Below are 19,285 nucleotides of genomic sequence, written 5' to 3'. Positions count from 1 at the left end.
TTTGAGCTATAGGGAGAGGCTGAACAGGCTGCGCTGTTTTCCCTGGAGCGTTGGAGGCTGAGGGGTGACCTTTATAAGAGGTTTACAAAATCATGAGGGGCATGGATAAGATAAATAGACAAAGTCTTTTGCCTGGGGTGGGGAGTCCATAACTAGAGGGCATAGGTTTAGGGTGAGAGGGGAAAGATAAAAGAGACCTAAAGGGCAACGTTTTCACTCAGAGGGTGGTAAGTGTATGGAATGAGCTGCCAGAGGAAGTGGTGAAGCTAGTACAATTGCAACATTTTAAAAGGGATCTGAATGGGTATATAAAAGAAAGGGTTTGGAGGGATATGGGCTGGGTGCTGACAGGTGGGACTAGATTGGGATATCTGGTTGGCATGGACTGGTTGGACCGAAGGGTCTGTTTCCATGCTTAATGTCTCTATGACTATTTTCCCAGACTTGAACTGCATCAGCCATGCTGAGAGGTTGGTAATTGAGATTAGGTTATCTTCAAATGTGATTGTTTATTGTGTTTCTTTTGTGGACAATCCAACATTGTAGGGCTGGCTTTGGGACTTTGAGTTCAGGCACAGTGCAGGTTGTGTGTCTGAAACCCAGCATGGTGTTGATTGCAAGGTGGTTGGATTGCAGATGTTATGCCTGCAATTCAGATTCTAGGGTTTCAACTTTCAGGTGAGACTGAATTTCAGCTAAAGCTATACTTTTCACTCTCCATGGAAGAAGGGTGATAGTGAGAAAAGTGATCAATCTTTGAGAATGTTGCAGTTGGGAAAAGGAGTGAGTCAAACAGGCAGGAACAAACCAGAGAATGAGGTGGGACTAATGAATTAAACTGCATTTATTTAAGTGCAAGAGGCTAGACCGGTAAGAGAGATGAACCCAGGGCATGGGTGGGAACATGGGGACTGGGATACAATAGCAATTACAGAAGCATAGCTCAGGGATAGAAACCACTGGCAGCTTAATGTTTCAGCATATAGTTGCTACAGGAAGGGGACAAAAGAGGAGGTGGAGTGGCACTTTTGATTAGGGATAACATTACGGTTGTACTCAGGATAGTCCTGGGAGTATGTCCAGGAAAGTTATTTGAGTGGAACTGAGAAATAAAGAGATGATCATCTTGTACTATCAATTCCCATATAGCAAGAAATTGAGAAGCAAATTTGTGAGGAAATCTGTTATCTGTAAGAATAATAGGGTGGTAATGGTAGGGGATTTTAACTTTCCAAACATAGACAGGGACTGCCATAGTGTTAAGGGTTTAGATGGAGAGGAATTTAAGTGTGTACAAGAACATTTTCTGATTCAGTATGTGGATGTACCTCCTAGAGAAGATGCAAAACTTGACCTTCTCTTGGGAAATAAGGCAGGGCAGCTGACTGAGGTATCAGTGGGGGAGCACTCTGGGGCCAGTGGCCATAAATCTTCTAGTTTCAAAATAGTGATGGCAAAAGATAGGTTGGATCTAAAAGTTGAAGTTCTAAATTGGAGGAAGACCAATTTTGATGGTATGAGGCAAGAGCTTGCAAAACTTGTTTGGGGGCTGACCTTTGCAGGTAAAGTGACGATTGGGAAGTCTTCGAAAATGCGATAGTGAGAGTCCGGAGACAATATATTCCTGTTAGGGTGATGGGCAAGGCTAGTACATGTAGGGAATACTGGTTGATTAGAGAAATTGAGGTTTTGGTGAAGATATGGAAGCGTATGTCATGTATAGACAGCAGGAATTAAGTGAATCCCTAGAAGAATATGAAGATAGTAGAAATTTACTTAAGACAGAAATCAGGACGGCAAAAAGGTACCATGAGACAGCTTCGGCAAATAGGGTTAAGGAGAATCCAAAAGGATTCAACAAATATATTGAGGACAAAAGAGTAACAACGGAGAGAATAGGGCCCCTTTAAGATCAGCAAGGCCGCCTACTTTTGGAAACAGAGGAGATGGGGGAGATGCTAAATGAGTATTTGGGTTCAGTGTTTACTGTGGAGAAGGATATGGAAGCTAGAGAACTTAGAGAAATAAAAAGCAATGTTTTGAAAAATGTCCATATTACAGAGGAGGTGGTGCTGGATATCTTAAAAAGCATAAAGGTGGACAACTCCCCAGGACCTGATCAGGCGTACTCTGGAACTCCATGGGAAGCGAGGGAGGTGATTGTTGGGCTCCTTGCTGAGATATTTATATCATTGATAGCTACAGGTGAAGTGCCAGAAGGCTATAAGTTGACTAACATGGTGCCACTATTTAAGAAAGGTGGGAACTACAGACCAGTGAGCCTGATATGACTGGTGGGCAAGTTGTTGGAGGGGATCCTGAGGGATAGGAATTACATGTATTTGGAAAGGCAAGGACTGATTAGGGATAGTCAGCGTGGTTTTGTACATGGGAGTTTATGTCTCACTAACTTGAGTTTTTATTGAAGAAGCGACAAAGAGGATTGATGAAGGCAGAGTAATGGACTTCAGTAAGGTGTTCGACAAGGGTCCACATGGTAGACTGGTTAGCAAGGTTAGATCACGTGGAATATAGGAAAAAATAGCTGTTTGGATGCAGAACCGACTTGAAAGGTAGGAGACAGAGGATGGTAGTGGAGGGTTGCTTTTCAGACTGGAGGCCTTTGGCCAGCAGTGTCCCACAAGGATTGGTGCTAGGTCCACAATGTTTTGTCATTTATATAAAGGGTATGAATGTGAGCATAGCAAGTATGGTTAAAACTATTGCACATAACACCAAAATTGGTGATGTAGTGGATAGTAGAGAATGTTACCTCAGAATGCAACAGGATCTTGATCAGATAGGCCAGTGGGCCGAGGAGTGGCAGATGTGGTTTAATTTTAGATAAATGTGAGGTGCTGCATTTTGGAAAAGCAAATCCGGGCAGGAATATTACACCCTAATGGTAAGGTCTTGGGAGTGTTGCTGAGACCTTAGAGTGCAAGTTCATTGTTCTTAGAAAGTGGAGTCGCAGGCAGATAGGATAATGAAGAGGGCATTTGGTTTGTTTCCTTTATTGGTCATATCATATAGAGTGTAGGAGTTGGAGGGAAATGTTGCTGCTATGCAGGGCATTGGTTAGGCCACTTTTGGAATACTGTGTTTACTTCTGGTCTCCCTGCTATTAGAAAGGATATTGCAAAACTTGAAAGGGTTTGGAAAAGACGTAGAAGGATGTTACCAGGGTGTTTGAGCTACCAGCGGCAGCTAAATGGCTTGGAGTTATTTTTCCCCAGAGTATCGGAGGCTGAGGGGTGACCTCTGTAGAAGGTCATAGCTTAAGGTGAGAGGGGAACGATTTAAAAGCGACCATGACTGGCATCTTTTTCATGCAGAGGATGGTGCATGCATGGAATAAGCTGCCGGAGAAGTGGTGGAGGCTGTTACAATTACATTTAAAAGGCATCTGGATGGGTATATGAATAGGAAGGGTTTAGAGCAATATGGGCCAAATGCTGGCAAATGGGACAAAATTAATTAGGGATAGTTTGTCAGCATGGAACGGTCTGTTTCCGTGCTGTACAGCTCTACTGTTCAGCTTAGTCTCGTGTAGGACTACTGATTTATTATTATAAAAGTCATCTGTTCAGTTTATGATTCTGTACATCTTACATCCCTGCTAGCTCTTTTTTATTTAATAAAAAGCTTCAAGCAGAATATAATGGTTAGAAAAGTTGTATGACCTAGTTTTAAGTTATTGCCCAACTGATTTTTGATCTACCTTGGAGATTCCCACTAGCCATGAATTAGCATTGTAGCTGTTTTTTCTCCACTGAATGTTAACCCTGATGGCACAGCTGGCTGTTGCAATTGGAGGGTGCACAGTATGTTGCAGGATTGCTTAATTTAATCTGACTGGCATGAAAAATTTATACAGCTCTTTTTTGTGTACTGGATTACAATCACTTCCCAGTGTATTGGTGAGATTGGGTGGTTTCATCCTATGAAGCGTATGTCTTTAAAGCCTTTGGAAGTAGAAGTGATAAATCACCAAACTGATGGACTACTGAGATAACTTTAAAAATAGAGAATGCCAGTCACTCTGCGTTGCTGACAAATAATTTTGCTATACAACAGATTAGATTGGAAGCATTCCAATGAACTGATTGTCAGATCTTTGTCATATTACAAGGTACTACTTTATTGGTTCATCCTCCATATACAAATAGGATATTGCTCCTCTTGAATTGAGGCAGGATAGCTGGATTCATATTCTGTCTAGGCAGGCGATCTTCTGTTGCGAATAATAAGGCAGTTTGTCAGCTTGACAGGCGATTTCTATCTCACATATAAGAAAATCTTTTGGATCTCAAAATTTGTTTCTCAGTTTTGCAGTTTAGAGAGATCATTTTGCAAATTCTTGAATCATTCCTTACTAATGTGATGTTGAGCTGAGACTTGATCTGATTGTAGTGACTTCGACAATATGTTTGCAGTGCATGTATTACATAAGAATGACAATATATTTTTTAATTCAAAAATGTGTGGAGCCTAATGGATCCTGCCAAATGGTTAGTTTTTTTTTTAAAAAATTGCCTTTTTCTGTAATGCTTTGTAGTTGAATATTGATTTGATATTGTTGCCCTTCAGGGAGATAGCAATTCAGCAGGTCCTTCTTCTGATACATTGGGATTGGTGATCCGTGGAGGCGAATCCCAATTTACAGCCAACCTGAGATCCATAATTTTGAGAAGCTTATTAACAGATGATCTAGGATATCTTATCTTCCAACCAAGATGACTGCATTTGTTGCACTCTACTCCTACAATGCTGTAATTCAGGAAGAGATTTTGATTGGAAAATATTGCCACTGTATTCTGGCACAGCAGAAAAGACAAAAACCAAACATTACCACAAACAAGTTTGGCAATTCCAAATGCAAGATACCCCTGAAAGCATCATCAGCATTTTGTACAAAATATTTTTAAAATGGAAGTAGGACATCAATGTTCATTTTATTATACACCTAGTTTCTTTACATGTCCAATGCAAGTGAACGTCTTGTATTACTGTCCTGTTCAGTACCACTGTTGTAGGTTCGTGGATTTGACATACTTTAGTAGTGATTATGGCATAAGTATATTGCAGCTATAATACTCTGATCACTGCTTCCCTTGTAGGATTGAAGCCTATCTGGATGCAAGTAAATTTTGTAACACTCGCCATTTGTACAGATTTAGCTTTCAGTACAGTAAAGAACCTCTGCTTTCTTCAAAGTAAACATCATGGTTATGAAAATAGCGATCACGTGATCATAATCAATCATATCAGTCAACTGTCTTTCAACCTGATGCCATATGGATAATTATGCAATCCAGTGTCTGGATTGAATTTGGTAATGAACAAAATCCGTGGCAGATCATTTTGATGATTTTGTTTTTGATGGAGGGAATTACTTAGAAATAAGTTCCATTGCCATCTTTCAGAACAAAACTCTGATTTCTCTCAGGAGTTCTGAGATATCATGTTAGTGGCTGTCAATCTACTGGCAGAAAAGATTTCTGTACATATTTCTCCTCCCCCTCCAGATTATTCTCAATACTTATTTGACTGAAGAAGACATAATCCTCGGGTATCGACCAGCTTATAAGTATCCTGACTATTTGCCCAATCAAATCTAACAAAGCAACCAGAAGCCTGAGCTGCTTGAAAGGGTTGTCTTAAAGGAATTAGGAGTACAACAGTTATGAGTTGTAAGTTGTTTCTCTGAGGGCTGATGGCAATAGCATATTTGTATATGGAGTTAGAACTTCTTTTTGAAGAGGGAGATCACACTGAAGGCAACTAATCTATCGTTCATTTATTCAAAATTTGGTATAGCTATATACTTCATTATGTATCTTAATTTTTCTAAATGGAAGTGGCAACTGTAATCCATTAATAAATCATCAGAATAATCAGAAAATGCTGATAATACTCAGGTCAGGCAGCATTCATGGATAGATTAGAGAGTTAAAGTTTCAGGTCAATGATCTTTCTAGTGAATGAGTTACCTATAATTTGTTTTGATGATATCCTATTAAAACCATTCACTAAGTTTGTTATTCAAGCTTGGAGGTGAAAATGTGATTGCTTAGCTTTATTCTTAATTCATCTGAATGTTTGATGTGATCAGAGATAAGTGACGTTAAGTATCTAATACTTTTTTTTTTAGCGCCACTCAAATGCATCACAATCATTATGTGAAATCATCCGCCTCAGCAGAGACCAGATGATTCAAATGCAGAGTTCTCCAGAGCCAGATCCACTTTTATCAACGTTAGAGAAGTATGTACTTTAATACAAATTGTTAAGTCACTTACTGAAGAAGCTTTTTTAATTGATTATCAGTGTTCTTAATGATGAAAGCAAATGTGAAAAAAACTGATTTCAAGCTGTACATTATCATTTCAAAAGGAACATTTTCGAACACAAGAGCAGTACCTTTATTATAGGATCCTTCATGTATGCTTCGGAGTAAACATCATTACTGTTACTAAAAGAAAACTTCGCCGCAGCATACCTTAAGAAAATAGTGTGCATGGTGTCTTGTCCATGCTATGTATGTTTATCTTCTCACTATTCTACTCTATTTTGGCTTTCTAATCTATTTTCCCCCCTTAAGATTATAGTGATCGTATGGGGTTACTTTTGATCTGAGTACTTCTATATATTTCAGTGGAAGTGACACTTCAAACAGGCCTGAGGCTAAAATAACTAGTGGCTATTTGGTTTCTGGGCTAGGTGCTACTTGCCTTCAAATTTGTGCTAAGTATAAAGTATATGGAGCTCTAGAGTATGCATTCCTGGAGGGAAGCAGGAGTTGTGAAGTGTTTTAGTTTCTTTTTCAGAAGGGAAATCTATTTTTGCTTAGGAATATATTAGATACATAGTGCAGAAACAGACTATTTAGCCCAACCAATATCTGCTTAACTTTAACCTACTCCCATTCCCTATTCAGTTTACCATTGTAACCCTCTCTTCCATTCTCCCTTGTAGGTTTGTTTAGTTACCCCTTAAATGCATCTATAAAATTTACTCAGGGAATTCCACATTCTCACCATTTTTGTTTTGGTAAAGTTTTTTTCCTGAATTTCCTGTTGAATTTATTGCTATCTTATATGGTTATCTTCTTCTGTCTGTATCCACTCCAGCAAAATCGTATCAGAATACTAAAGACCTGCATCTATTAGATTGTCCCTAAGGAATATAGTTTTAAAGGGAATGGAGAAGGAGGAAGTATTATGAATAGAAAGAAGTCTGTTCCATACAACTTGTGCCTTTGTTTTGTTTTCTAACTGCCAAAGTCCTTTGACTTGGCAATCAAGGCCTTTTGTACTGTTACATGACAATTGCCTCGGCTTTGATCTGTAAAACGTCAGTTTCTGGCACTTAGTCCCCATTTCATCCCATTTTCAAATGCCCTTTTTTTTTGCAACTCCATTCTTGACTCTTTCCACAAAGGTTTCAGCATTATAGCACTAAAATAATTCTATACAAATGTGCAAATTATCATTCTCTGTGACTGTGACCTTGATATATAATCCATCTTCATGTTCCTCAGTTCTTTGCAATTGCTGATATGCTCACCCATCAACCCCTCTCCTTGTCATCCAGCTGAGGGGACTGCCTTGGCCTATATATGGGCATGCGATGGGGTTTGGTTTTATCACTAGACTGTTAATTCAGAAACACAGGTAATATTCTGGGGATCCAAGTTGAAATCCGGCCATGTCAGATCATGGGAAAACACATCTGGCTTAGTAGAGTCAGAGATGTACTGCATGGAACGGACCCTCCAGTCCAACTCATCCATACTGACCAGGTATCCTGACCTAATCTAGTCCATCTTCCCGCACTTAGCCCATATCCCTCTAAGCTTTCCTATTCATATACCCATCCTGATGCCTTTTAAATGCTGTAATTGTACCAACCTCCACCATTTCCTCTGGTAGCTCATTTCAAGCACACACCACCCTCTATGTGAAAATGTTGCCTCTTAGGTTCCTGTTAAATTTTTCCCCTCTCACCCTAAACCTCTAGTTCTGGACTTCCCCACCTCAGGGAACAGACGTTGTCTATTTACCCTTTCCATGCCCCTCATGATTTTATAATCATCCCTCCGATGCTCTAGGGAAAACAGCCCCAGCCTATTCAACCGTTCCATGTATTTCAAATCCCTCAACTCTGGCAACATTCTATTAAATCGTTTCTGAACCCTTTCAAGTTTCACAGCATCCTTTGGGGAAGGAAATCTGCCTTCCTTACCTGGCCTTGCCTCCAGACCCATAGCAATGTGGTTGACTCTCAACTGCCATTTACATCGGGCAAGCAAGCCTCTCGGTTGTACCAATTGCTACGAAGTCTCAACCAAAAAAATGAAACCACATAGGCTACCTGGCATTGACCTACGCACCAGAAAATACAATGGCAGAAGCAGCCTCGTTTACCCTGCAACCTTGAATCAAATATAGACAAAAGAACTGACCTCCAGGGGTGAAGTGAGAGTGACAACCCTTGACCTCAAGGCTGCTTTCAACAGAGTGTGGCATGAAGAAGCTCAAGCAAACCTGGAATCCATAGGAGTCAGGGAGCAAAATTGCACAAGGAAGATGGTTTTAGTTGTTGGAGGTCAGTCATCTCAGTCCGAGGGCATCTCTGCAGGCGTTCCTCAGGATAGTGTCCTGGGCTCAACCACCTTCAGCTGCTTCATCAGTGATCTCCCCTCCATAATGGGGATGTCCACCGATGATTCTAGAATGTTCAGCACCATTCACGATTCCTCTGATACTGAAACAGTATATGTTCAATTCCAACAAGATCTGGACAGTATCCAAGCTTGGGTTGACAAGCGCCAAGTAATATTTCTGCCATAGAAATCCTGGGTAATGACCATCTCCAACAAAAGACAATCTATCCACCTCCCTCTGATTTCCATCACTGAATCCTCCACTATAAACGTATTAGGAATTGCCATTGACCAGAAACTCAACTGGACATAAACACGACTACAAGAGCAGGTCAAGAGGTGAGAGATAATGAGGCAAATAGCTCTCCTCCTGAATTCCCAAAGCCTGTCCTCCATTGACGAGGCACAGTCTGGATTGTGATGGATTACTCTCCACTTGTTTGGATGGCTGCAGCTCTTAAAACTCCAGAAGCTCTACACCATCCAGGACAAAGCAGCCCACTTAATTGGCACTGCATCCATACTCTCCACCACTGGTACTCATGAGCAACATTGTTTACAATCGACAAGATGCACTGCAGAAATTCTCCAAAGATCCTTAAGTAGCACCTTTCAATCCCATGACCACTTCTATTTAAAAGGACAGCAGATACTTGGGAACGCTACAGTTTGTAAGTTCCCCTCCAAGCTACACACAATCCTGACTTGGAAATATATTGCCATTCCTTCACTCTTGCTGCGACAAAATCTCAGAAGTGTCTCCAGAAGGGCATTGTGGATCAGCTGACAGCATGTGGAGCACAATGCTTCAACAAGGCAGCTCACCACCAGCTTCTTAAAGGCAACTAGGGATGGGCAGTAAATGCTGGCCAGCCACCGACGCCCACATTCCAGAGTGAAAAAAAAATCAAATGTAGCATCTTCCTGCCCTTGTAACATAACATTGAGTTTCTCAAAGGACTATTCCTTACCCCCTCTCCACTGCACAAATATTGGCCCTCCGTGACATTGTCTGAAGAAGGCATTGTGTTTTTGAATGACATCTGCTCTCACTTTTCAACACCTTTCCTGATTTCTTCACTACCTCTATATTTCTGGACTGCTTGCTGTTATGCTGTCTCAGATGAAATTGGGATGGTGCTCAACATTGTGCAATCATCAGTGGACGTCCCCACTTCTCACCGTATGGTGGAGGAAAGGTCATTGAAGCGGCAGAAGATGGTTGGACCAAGAACACTACCCTGAACAACACCTGCAGAGAAGTTCTGGTGCCAGGATGATTGACCTTTAACAACCACAACCATCATAGTTTCTACCTGGTATGATTCCAAGCAGTGAAGGCATGTTTCTTTACTCCCTTTTGACTCTAGTTTTGTTAGGGCTCCTTGATATCACACCCAAGGAAGCATTCAGCCTTGATGTCAAGTGCAGTTGTTCTCTCCTCACCTCTGAAATTCAGCTGTTTTGTCCATGTTTGAACTAAAGCTGTATTGAGCTCAGTAGTTGTGTGGCCCTGGTAGAATCCAGACAGAGCATAATGAGTAGATTATTGCTAAGCAAGTGCTGCTTGATAGCACTGTTGATGACATCTTTCATCGCTTTCCTGATTATCAAGAGTAGACTAATTGGACCAAGACAGTCCAGCTTTTTGAATGCGAGATACACTTGACCAATCTTCCACATTGGCATCCATCTGACAATGTTGTAGCTGTATTCTTCCAGTTTGTTAGAATGAGTACTGGAATGTTATCTCTGGATCTAGTGTGATCTAGATAGAAGGATGATGAATGTCTTTTTAAAATGTATTTCTGTGATATGTATTTTTGGCTAGGCCACCATTTATTGCCCATCTCTAATTACCTTGTAGAAGGTAATGGTGAGCTATTTTCTTGAACCGCAGCAACTCTTGGCAGATGTGGGAGTTTAAGGAGAGTTTACGGGTTACTGTGGATTATATCTGCAGTAAATGCTGTTGGTTACAAATTCTGTCAGATTGAATGGATTGGTTAGAGAGACAGTTAGAGGCAATGAAGAATTTGCAACAGCAATGGTATGTGATGGATGGCAGTCATAGGAAGGGGGGAAAGTCTCAGGTACAGTCATAGATGTGTTAATCCAGGAAAGGTAAGAGAGATAGGCAGGTATTGCCTGTGGCTATCTCCATTTCAAACGAGTATACTGTTTTGGAAAATGTCGAGGCTGATGGATTCTCAGGGGAATGTAGCACGAACAACCAAATTTCTGGTGTTGAGACTGGTTCTAATGCAACAGAGGGTATGTCAGGTTCCAAGAGATCAATTGTGTTAGGGGACTTCCTAGTCCGAGGTACGGACAGACATTTCTGTAGTCAGCAGTGAAAAATCAGAATGGTGTGTTGCTTCCCTGGTTCCAGAATCAAGGATGTCTGAGAGGATGCAGAATGTTCTCAAGTGGGAGAGGGGCAAGCAAGAGGACACTGTCCACATTGGAGCCAGTAACATAGGAAGGGAAAAGGTTGAGATTCTGGAGGGAGATTACAGAGTTAGGCAGGAATTTAAAAAAGGTTCTCGAGTTGTAATATCTGGATTACTCCCGGTGCTGCAAGCTCGTGAGAGTAGGAATAGGAGGATAGAGCAGATGAATGCATGGATGAGGAGCTGGTGTATGGGAGAAGGATTCACATTTTTTTGGATCATTGGAATCTGTTTTGGGGTAGAAGTGACCTGTACAAGAAGGACAAATTGGGCCTATATTGGAAGTGGACTAATCTACTGGCAGGGAGATATGCTAGAGTGGCTCAGGAGGATTTAAACTCGTACAGTGGGAGAGTGGGACCCAGGGAGATAGTGAGGAAAGATTTCAGTCTGAGACTGGTATAGTTGAGAACAGAGGTGACTCAAACAGTCAGTGCAAGCAGGGACAAGGTAGGACTAATAAATTAAGTTTTTGTTGCAAACGTTTCGTCCCCTGGCTAGGAGACATCAGTGCTCTGGAGCCTCCTGCGAAGCGCTTCTTTGATGTTTCTTCCGGCATTTATAGTGGTCTGTCCTTGCCGCTTCCAGGTGTCAGTTTCAGCTGTCCGCTGTAGTGATTGGTATATTGGGTCCAGGTCGATGTGTCTGTTGGTGGAGTTTGTGGATGAATGCCATGCCTCTAGGAATTCCCTGGCTGTTCTCTGTCTGGCTTGCCTTATGATAGTAGTGTTTTCCCAGTCGAATTCATGTTGCTTGTTGTCCGAGTGTGTGGCTACTAGGGATAGCTGGTCGTGTCGTTTCATGGCTAGTTGGTTTTCATGTATGCGGATTGTTAGCTGTCTTCCTGATGGTCCTATATAGTGTTTTGTGCAGTCCTTGCATGGTATTTTATAAACTACATTAGTTTTGCTCATGTTGGGTATTGGCTCCTTTGTTCTAGTAAGTTGTTGTCTGAGCGTGGCTGTTGGTTTGTGTGCCGTTATGAGTCCTAGGGGTCGCAGTAGTCTGGCTGTCAGTTCTGAAACGCTCCTCATGTATGGTAGTGTGGCTAGTCCTTTTGGTTGTGGCATGTCCTCGTTCCGTGGTCTATCTCTTAGGCATCTGTTGATAAAGTTGCGCGGGTATCTGTTTTTGGCGAATACCTTGTATAGGTGTTCCTCTTCCTCTTTTCGCAGTTCTGGTGTACTGCAGTGTGTAGTAGCTCTTTTGAATAGTGTCCTGATGCAGCTTCGTTTGTGTGTGTTGGGGTGGTTACTTTCATAGTTTAGGACTTGGTCTGTGTGTGTTGTTTTCCTGTGTACCCTTGTGGTGAATTCTCCGTTCAGTGTTCTCTGTACTATCACGTCTAGGAATGGGAGTTGGCTATTCTTTTCTACTTCCCTCGTGACTCGGATGTCTGTGAGTGTGGCGTTGATGATCCGGTGTGTTTTTTCTATTTCCGTGTTTTTGATGATTACGAAAGTGTCATCGACATATCTGACCCAGAGTTTGGGTTGAATTTGTGGTAGGGCTGTTTGTTCTAACCTTTGCATAACTGCCTCTGCTATGAGTCCCGAGATTGGTGATCCCATGGGTGTTCCGTTGATTTGTTCGTATATCTGATTGTTGAATGTAAAGTGTGTAGTGAGGCACAAGTCCAGTAGTTTAAGTATGCCGTCTTTGTTGATAGGTTCCGCCTCCTGTTTTCTGTTATGTATGTCCAGTAGGTTGGCTATTGTTTCTCTGGCTAGGGTTTTGTCAATCGAAGTGAACAGTGCAGTCACGTCGAATGAGATCATGGTTTCTTCTTTGTCTATGTGTGTATTCCTGATGGTGTCCAAGAATTCCTGTGTTGATTGTATGGAGTGTTTGGATCCGCTGACCAGGTGTTTCAGTTTCTGTTGTAGTTCTTTGGCCAGTTTGTATGCTGGTGTCCCTGGTAGTGATACTATGGGTCTGAGTGGGATGTCTGGTTTGTGTACTGGGGGTGTTGTTGCTTTCCGGTTTCATTCTTCGTAGGTCCGCTTTGGTTATCTGTCCGTTTTTTTGTAGATTCCTTAGAGTGTTATTTATTCTATTGGTGAGTTGTGGTGTGGGGTCTGAATCCTTCATTTGGTAGGTGTTGGCGTCTGCTAGTAGGTGTTGTGCTTTTTTGATGTAGTCTGATTTATCTAGGATGACAGTCATTCTGCCTTTATCTGCTGGTAGTATGATTATGTTCTTATCATTTCTTAGTGCTTTCAGTGCTTCCCTCTCCTTGGTGTTGAGGTTATGTGTTTGTCTTTTTCTTATCATCATAGGTACGACCGTTTGTCTCACTGTTTGTTGTGTCTCTTCAGTCAGTCCATTGTTCCTGAGTGTGCATTCCAGTGCTGCTAGGAAGTCTGCTGTCTTGGTGTCCCTGTGGTTGTAGTTGAGTCCCTTGGTCAGTATAGTTCTTCCCATGTCTGTGAGCTGTCTGTGGGAGAGGTTTTTAACCCAGGTGTGTGTTGTAGTGTCCTCTTTTTTTTGTGTGTTAGTTTGGCCAGTTTTTCTTTTAGTGCTGTTTTTTTGCGATGTGTTGTCCTGTTCTGTCCTATAGTGACAGCCTGTTCTATGGTCCGGGTCCATTCATGATTAGCGGTCTTTAAAATTAACGACTTTTGGCGCGCAATTTCTTGTTTGTATTTGTGCAGTCGGTTGTGAGCGTCTGTGATCATTACCTGGATCATCCTGAGTCCGTTCTGCCAGAACTACAACAGAAACTGAAACACCTGGTCAGCGGATCCAAACACTCCATACAATCAACACAGGAATTCTTGGACACCATCAGGAATACACACATAGACAAAGAAGAAACCATGACCTCATTCGACGTGACAGCACTGTTCACTTCGATTGACAAAACCCTAGCCAGAGAAACAATAGCCAACCTACTGGACATACATAACAGAAAACAGGAGGCGGAACCTATCAACAAAGACGGCATACTTAAACTACTGGACTTGTGCCTCACTACACACTTTACATTCAACAATCAGATATACGAACAAATCAACGGAACACCCATGGGATCACCAATCTCGGGACTCATAGCAGAGGCAGTTATGCAAAGGTTAGAACAAACAGCCCACCACAAATTCAACCCAAACTCTGGGTCAGATATGTCGATGACACTTTCGTAATCATCAAAAACATGGAAATAGAAAAAACACACCGGATCATCAACGCCACACTCACAGACATCCGAGTCACGAGAGAAGTAGAAAAGGATAGCCAACTCCCATTCCTAGACATGATAGTACAGAGAACACCGAACGGAGAATTCACCACAAGGGTACACAGGAAAACAACACACACAGACCAAGTCCTAAACTATGAAAGTAACCACCCCAACACACACAAACGAAGCTGCATCAGGACACTATTCAAAAGAGCTACAGGACACTATTCAAAAGAGCTACAACACACTGCAGTACACCAGAACTGCGAAAAGAGGAAGAGGAACACCTATACAAGGTATTCGCCAAAAACGGATACCTGCGCAACTTTATCAACAGATGCCTAAGAGATAGACCATGGAACGAGGACATGCCACAACCAAAAGGACTAGCCACGCTACCATACATCAGGAGCGTTTCAGAACTGACAGCCAGACTACTGCGACCCCTAGGACTCATAACGGCACACAAACCAACAGCCACGCTCAGACAACAACTTACTAGAACAAAGGAGCCAATACCCAACATGAGCAAAACTAATGTAGTTTATAAAATACCATGCAAGGACTGCACAAAACACTATATAGGACCATCAGGAAGACAGCTAACAATCCGCATACATGAAAACCAACTAGCCACGAAACGACACGACCAGCTATCCCTAGTAGCCACACACTCAGACAACAAGCAACATGAATTCGACTGGGAAAACACTACTATCATAAGGCAAGCCAGACAGAGAACAGCCAGGGAATTCCTAGAGACATGGCATTCATCCACAAACTCCATCAACAAACACATCGACCTGGACCCAATATACCAACCACTACAGCAGACAGCTGAAACTGACACCCGGAAGCGGCAAGGACAGACCACTATAAATGCCGGAAGAAACATCAAAGAAGCGCTTCGCAGGAGGCTCCAGAGCACTGCTGATGTCTCCTAGCCAGGGGACGAAACGTTTGCAACAAAAACTTACAGCTCGGCGAACAGAACCACTACAACAAGCACCCGAGCTACAAATCTTCGCACAAACTTTGAACTAATAAATTAAACTGCATTTATTTCAATGCAAGGGACCTAACAGGGAAGGCAGATGAATTCAGGGCATGGTTAGGAACATGGACTGGATTATCATAGCAGTTACAGAAACATGGCTCAGCGATGGGCAGGACTGGCAACTTAATGTTCTAGGATACAAATGCTACAGGAAGGTCAGAAACGGAGAGAGAGTGGTGTTTTTGATAAGGTTTAGCATTACAGCTGTGCTGAGGAAGGATATTCCCAGAAATACATCCGGGGAAGTCATTTGGGTGGAACTAAGAAATAAGAAAGGGATGATCACCTTATTGGGATTGTATTATAGACCCCCTAATAGAGGAAAATGAGAAGCAAACTTGTAAGGAGATCTCAGCTATCTGTAAGTATAATAGGATGATATGGTAGGGGATTTTAACTTTCCAAACATACACTACGGAGTCCCAGTCTAAGGGTTTAGCTGGAGAGGAATTTAAGCATGTTCAAGAAACTTTTCTTTCAGTATGTGGATGTACCTACTAGAGAAGGTGCAAGACTTGACCTACTCTTGGGAAATAAGGCAGAGCAGGTGACTGAGGTGTCAATGGAGGAGCACTCTGGGGCCAGCAACAATAATTCTATTAGATTTAAAATAGTAATGGAAAAGGATAAACCAGATATAAAAGTTGAAGTTCTAAATTGGAGAAAGGCCAATTTTGACTATTAGGCAAGAACCTTCAAAAGCTGATTGGGCTCAGATGTTAGCAGATAAAAGGACAGATGGAAAATGGGATGCCTTCAGAAATGAGATAACGAGAATCCAGAGAATGTATGTTCCTGTTAGTGTGAAAGGGAAGGCTGGTAGGTATAGGGAATGCTGTAATTGTTTAAGAAAAAGAAGGAAGCATATGTCGGGTACAGGCAGGATAAATCGAGTAAATCCTTAGAGTATAAAGGCAGTGGGAGTATATTTAAGAGGGCAAAAAGGGGACATGAGATAGCTTTGGCAAATAGGGTTGAGGAGAATCTAAAGGGTTTTTACAAATATATTAAGGACAAAGGGGTAACTAGAGAGAGAATAGGGCCAATCGAAGATCAGCAAGGTGGCCTTTGTGTGGAGCCACAGGAGATACTTTGCTGAGTATTTTGCATCAGTATTTACTGTGAAAAAGGACATGGAAGATATAGAATGTAGTGAAATAGATGATGACATTTTTAAAAATGTCCATATTACAGAGGAGGGTGTGCTGGATGTCAAGAAACACATAAAGGTAGATAAATCCCCAGGACCTGATCAGATGTACCCTAGAACTCTGTGGGAAGCTAGAGAAGTGATTGCTGGGCCTCTTACTGAGGTATTTGTATCATCGATAGTCACAGGTGAGGTTCCGGAGGACTGGAAGTTGCTAACATGGTGCCACTGTTTCAGAAAGGTGGTAAGGATAAGCCAGGGAACTATAAACCGGTGAACCTGACGTCAGTGGTGGGCAAGTTGTTGGAGGGAATCCTGAGGGACAGGATGTACATGTATTTGGAAAGTCAAGAACTGATTAGGGATAGTCAACATGGCTCTGTGCGTGGGCAGTCATGTCTCACAAACTTGATTGAGTTTTTTGAAGAAGTAACAAAGAGGGTTGATGAGGACAGAATGGTAGATGTGATCTATTTGGACTTCAGTAAGGCGTTCAACAAAGTTCCCCATTGGAGACTGGTGAGCAACGTTAGATCTCACGGAATACAGGGAGAACTAGCTATTTGGATACAGAACTGGCTCAGAGGTAGAAGACAGAGGGTGGAGGTGGAGGGTTGTTTTTTGGCCTGGAGGCCTGTGACCAGTGGAGTGCCACAAGGATTGGTGCTGGGTCATCATTTATATAAATGATTTGGATGCAAGCATAAGAGGTACAGTTAGTAAGTTTGCAGATAGCACTAAAATTGGAGGTGTCATGGACAGTGAAGAAGGTTACCTCCGATTACAACAGGATCTTGATCAGATGGGCCAGTGGGCTGAGAAGTCGTAGATGGAGTTTAATTGAGATAAATGTGTAGTGCTGCATTTTGGGAAAACAAATCTTAGCAGGACTTATACACTTAATGGTAAGGTCCTAGGGAGTGTTGCTAAACAAAGAGACCTTGGAGTGTAGGTTCATAGCTCCTTGAAAGTGGAGTCGCAGGTAGATAGGATAGTGAAGGAGGCGTTTGGTATGCTTTTCTTTATTGGTCAGTGTATTGAGTACAGGAGGTGGGAGGTCATGTTGCAGCTGTATAGGACATTGGTTAGGCCAGTGTTGGAATATTGCGTGCAATTCTGGTCTCCTTCCTATCGGAAAGGTGTTGTGAAACTTGAAAGGGTTCAGAAAAGATTTATAAGGATGTTGCCAGGGTTGGAGGATTTGAGCTATAGCGAGAGGCTTAACAGTCTGGGTCTGGTTTCCCTGGAGTGTCAGAGGCTGAGGGTGACCTTATAGAGGTTTACAAAATTATGAGGGGCATGGATAGGGTAAGTAGGCAAAGTATTGTCCCTGGGGTGAGGGCATCCATAGTTAGAGGGCATGGGTTTAAGGTGAGAGGGGAAAGATATAAAAGAGACTTAAGGGACAACTATTTCATGCAGAGGGTGGTACGTGTATGGAATGAGCTGCCAGAGGAGGTGGTGGGAGTCTGGTACAGTTGCAACATTTTAAAAGGCATTTGGATGGGTATATGAATAGGAAGGGTTTGGAGGAATATGGGCCAAGTGCTGTCAGGTGGGACTAGATTGGGTTGGTATAGCTGGTCGGCATGGATGGGTTGGACCGAAAGGTCTGTTTCTATGCTGTGCATCTCTGTGACTCTGTGTGTCAGGGTGCCCACAGTGCGAGGAGTTCCAGGATTTTGACCCAGCTCCAAGTTAGAATAACATGTGGCTTTCACGCCCATGTATCTGCAGCCTTTATTGTTCTAAGTGGTACAGGTCACAGGTTTGAAGATGTTATTGGAGGAACCTTGCTACATTACTGCAATCAATCTTGTAGATGGTACATGCTACTGCTACTGTGCCTCGATGAGGGAAGTGAATGTAGTGGATGGGACACTAATCGCATGGGTTGCTTTGTTCTGCATGGCAACAAACCTCTTGAATGTTGTTTGAGTGGGATGAATCCAGGTCAAAGAAGAATGTTCCATTACACTCCTGGTGTGTCTTGTCAGTGGTGAACAGATATTGAGAGTGATAGGCAGGGAATGACTTGCTGTAAAATTCCTAGTGTCTGAGGTATTGTTGTAGCCACAGTATTTGTTTGGCCAGACCAGTTCAGTTTCTGATAAGTGATAAATTCTCCGGATGTCATGATGAGGTTGTTCAGATTGTTGGTGAGGCCACTTTTGGAGTAGTGTCTACAGTTCCGGTTGCCCTACTATAGGAAGAGATATTATTAAATTGGAGAGGGTTCAGAAAAGACATAACAGGATGTTGACAGGACTGGAAGGTTTGAGTTATGAGGAGAGGCTGGATAGGCTGGGATTGTTTTTTCACTAGAGTGTAGGAGATTGAGAGGTGACTTTACAGAGGTTTATAAAATCATGAGGGGCATAGATAAGGTGATTAGGAAAGGTGTTTTCCCTAGGGTGGGTGAGTTTAAAACTTGGGGACATATTTTTAAGGTGAGAGGAGAAATAATTATCAGGGCACTCTTTTTCACGCAGAGGCGGTTCGTGTGTGGAATGAACTACTCTCAGAAGTGGTAGATGCAGTACTGTAACAATATTTAAAAGATGTTTGGATAAGCATATGATTAGGGAAGGTTTGGAGGGATTTGGGTCAAATTCAGGCAAGTGGGACAAGTTTAATTTGGGCATGGACAGGTTGGATGGGTCTATTTCAGTACTATATAACTCTGATTCTGTCCTGAATGGACCACAGTTCTTCAAAGGACTGGAACCACTATAAGCTTGATACTTTTGTCCCTATCTTCACTCCTCCCCTTGGC

At 42.2% G+C, this 19,285-nt stretch overlaps 1 protein-coding gene across 6 annotated transcripts in view; it reads left to right on the top strand.

The window, feature by feature from the left end:
• The window catches only part of LOC132824423 (serine/threonine-protein phosphatase 6 regulatory subunit 3-like), a 143,411-nt gene that overhangs the window by 42,026 nt on the left and 82,100 nt on the right, over positions 1-19,285 (top strand). For all 6 annotated transcript variants that reach the window (XM_060838892.1, XM_060838891.1, XM_060838890.1 and 3 more), the window contains exon 6: positions 6,155-6,267. In XM_060838892.1, coding sequence (XP_060694875.1) covers positions 6,155-6,267 — 113 coding nt within the window. The remainder of the gene's footprint in view (positions 1-6,154; positions 6,268-19,285) is intronic.

This window comes from Hemiscyllium ocellatum, chromosome 18 (genome assembly GCF_020745735.1).
Source record: "Hemiscyllium ocellatum isolate sHemOce1 chromosome 18, sHemOce1.pat.X.cur, whole genome shotgun sequence".
Taxonomy (NCBI): domain Eukaryota; kingdom Metazoa; phylum Chordata; class Chondrichthyes; order Orectolobiformes; family Hemiscylliidae; genus Hemiscyllium; species Hemiscyllium ocellatum.
This window is presented reverse-complemented; position numbering and strand designations above follow the sequence as displayed.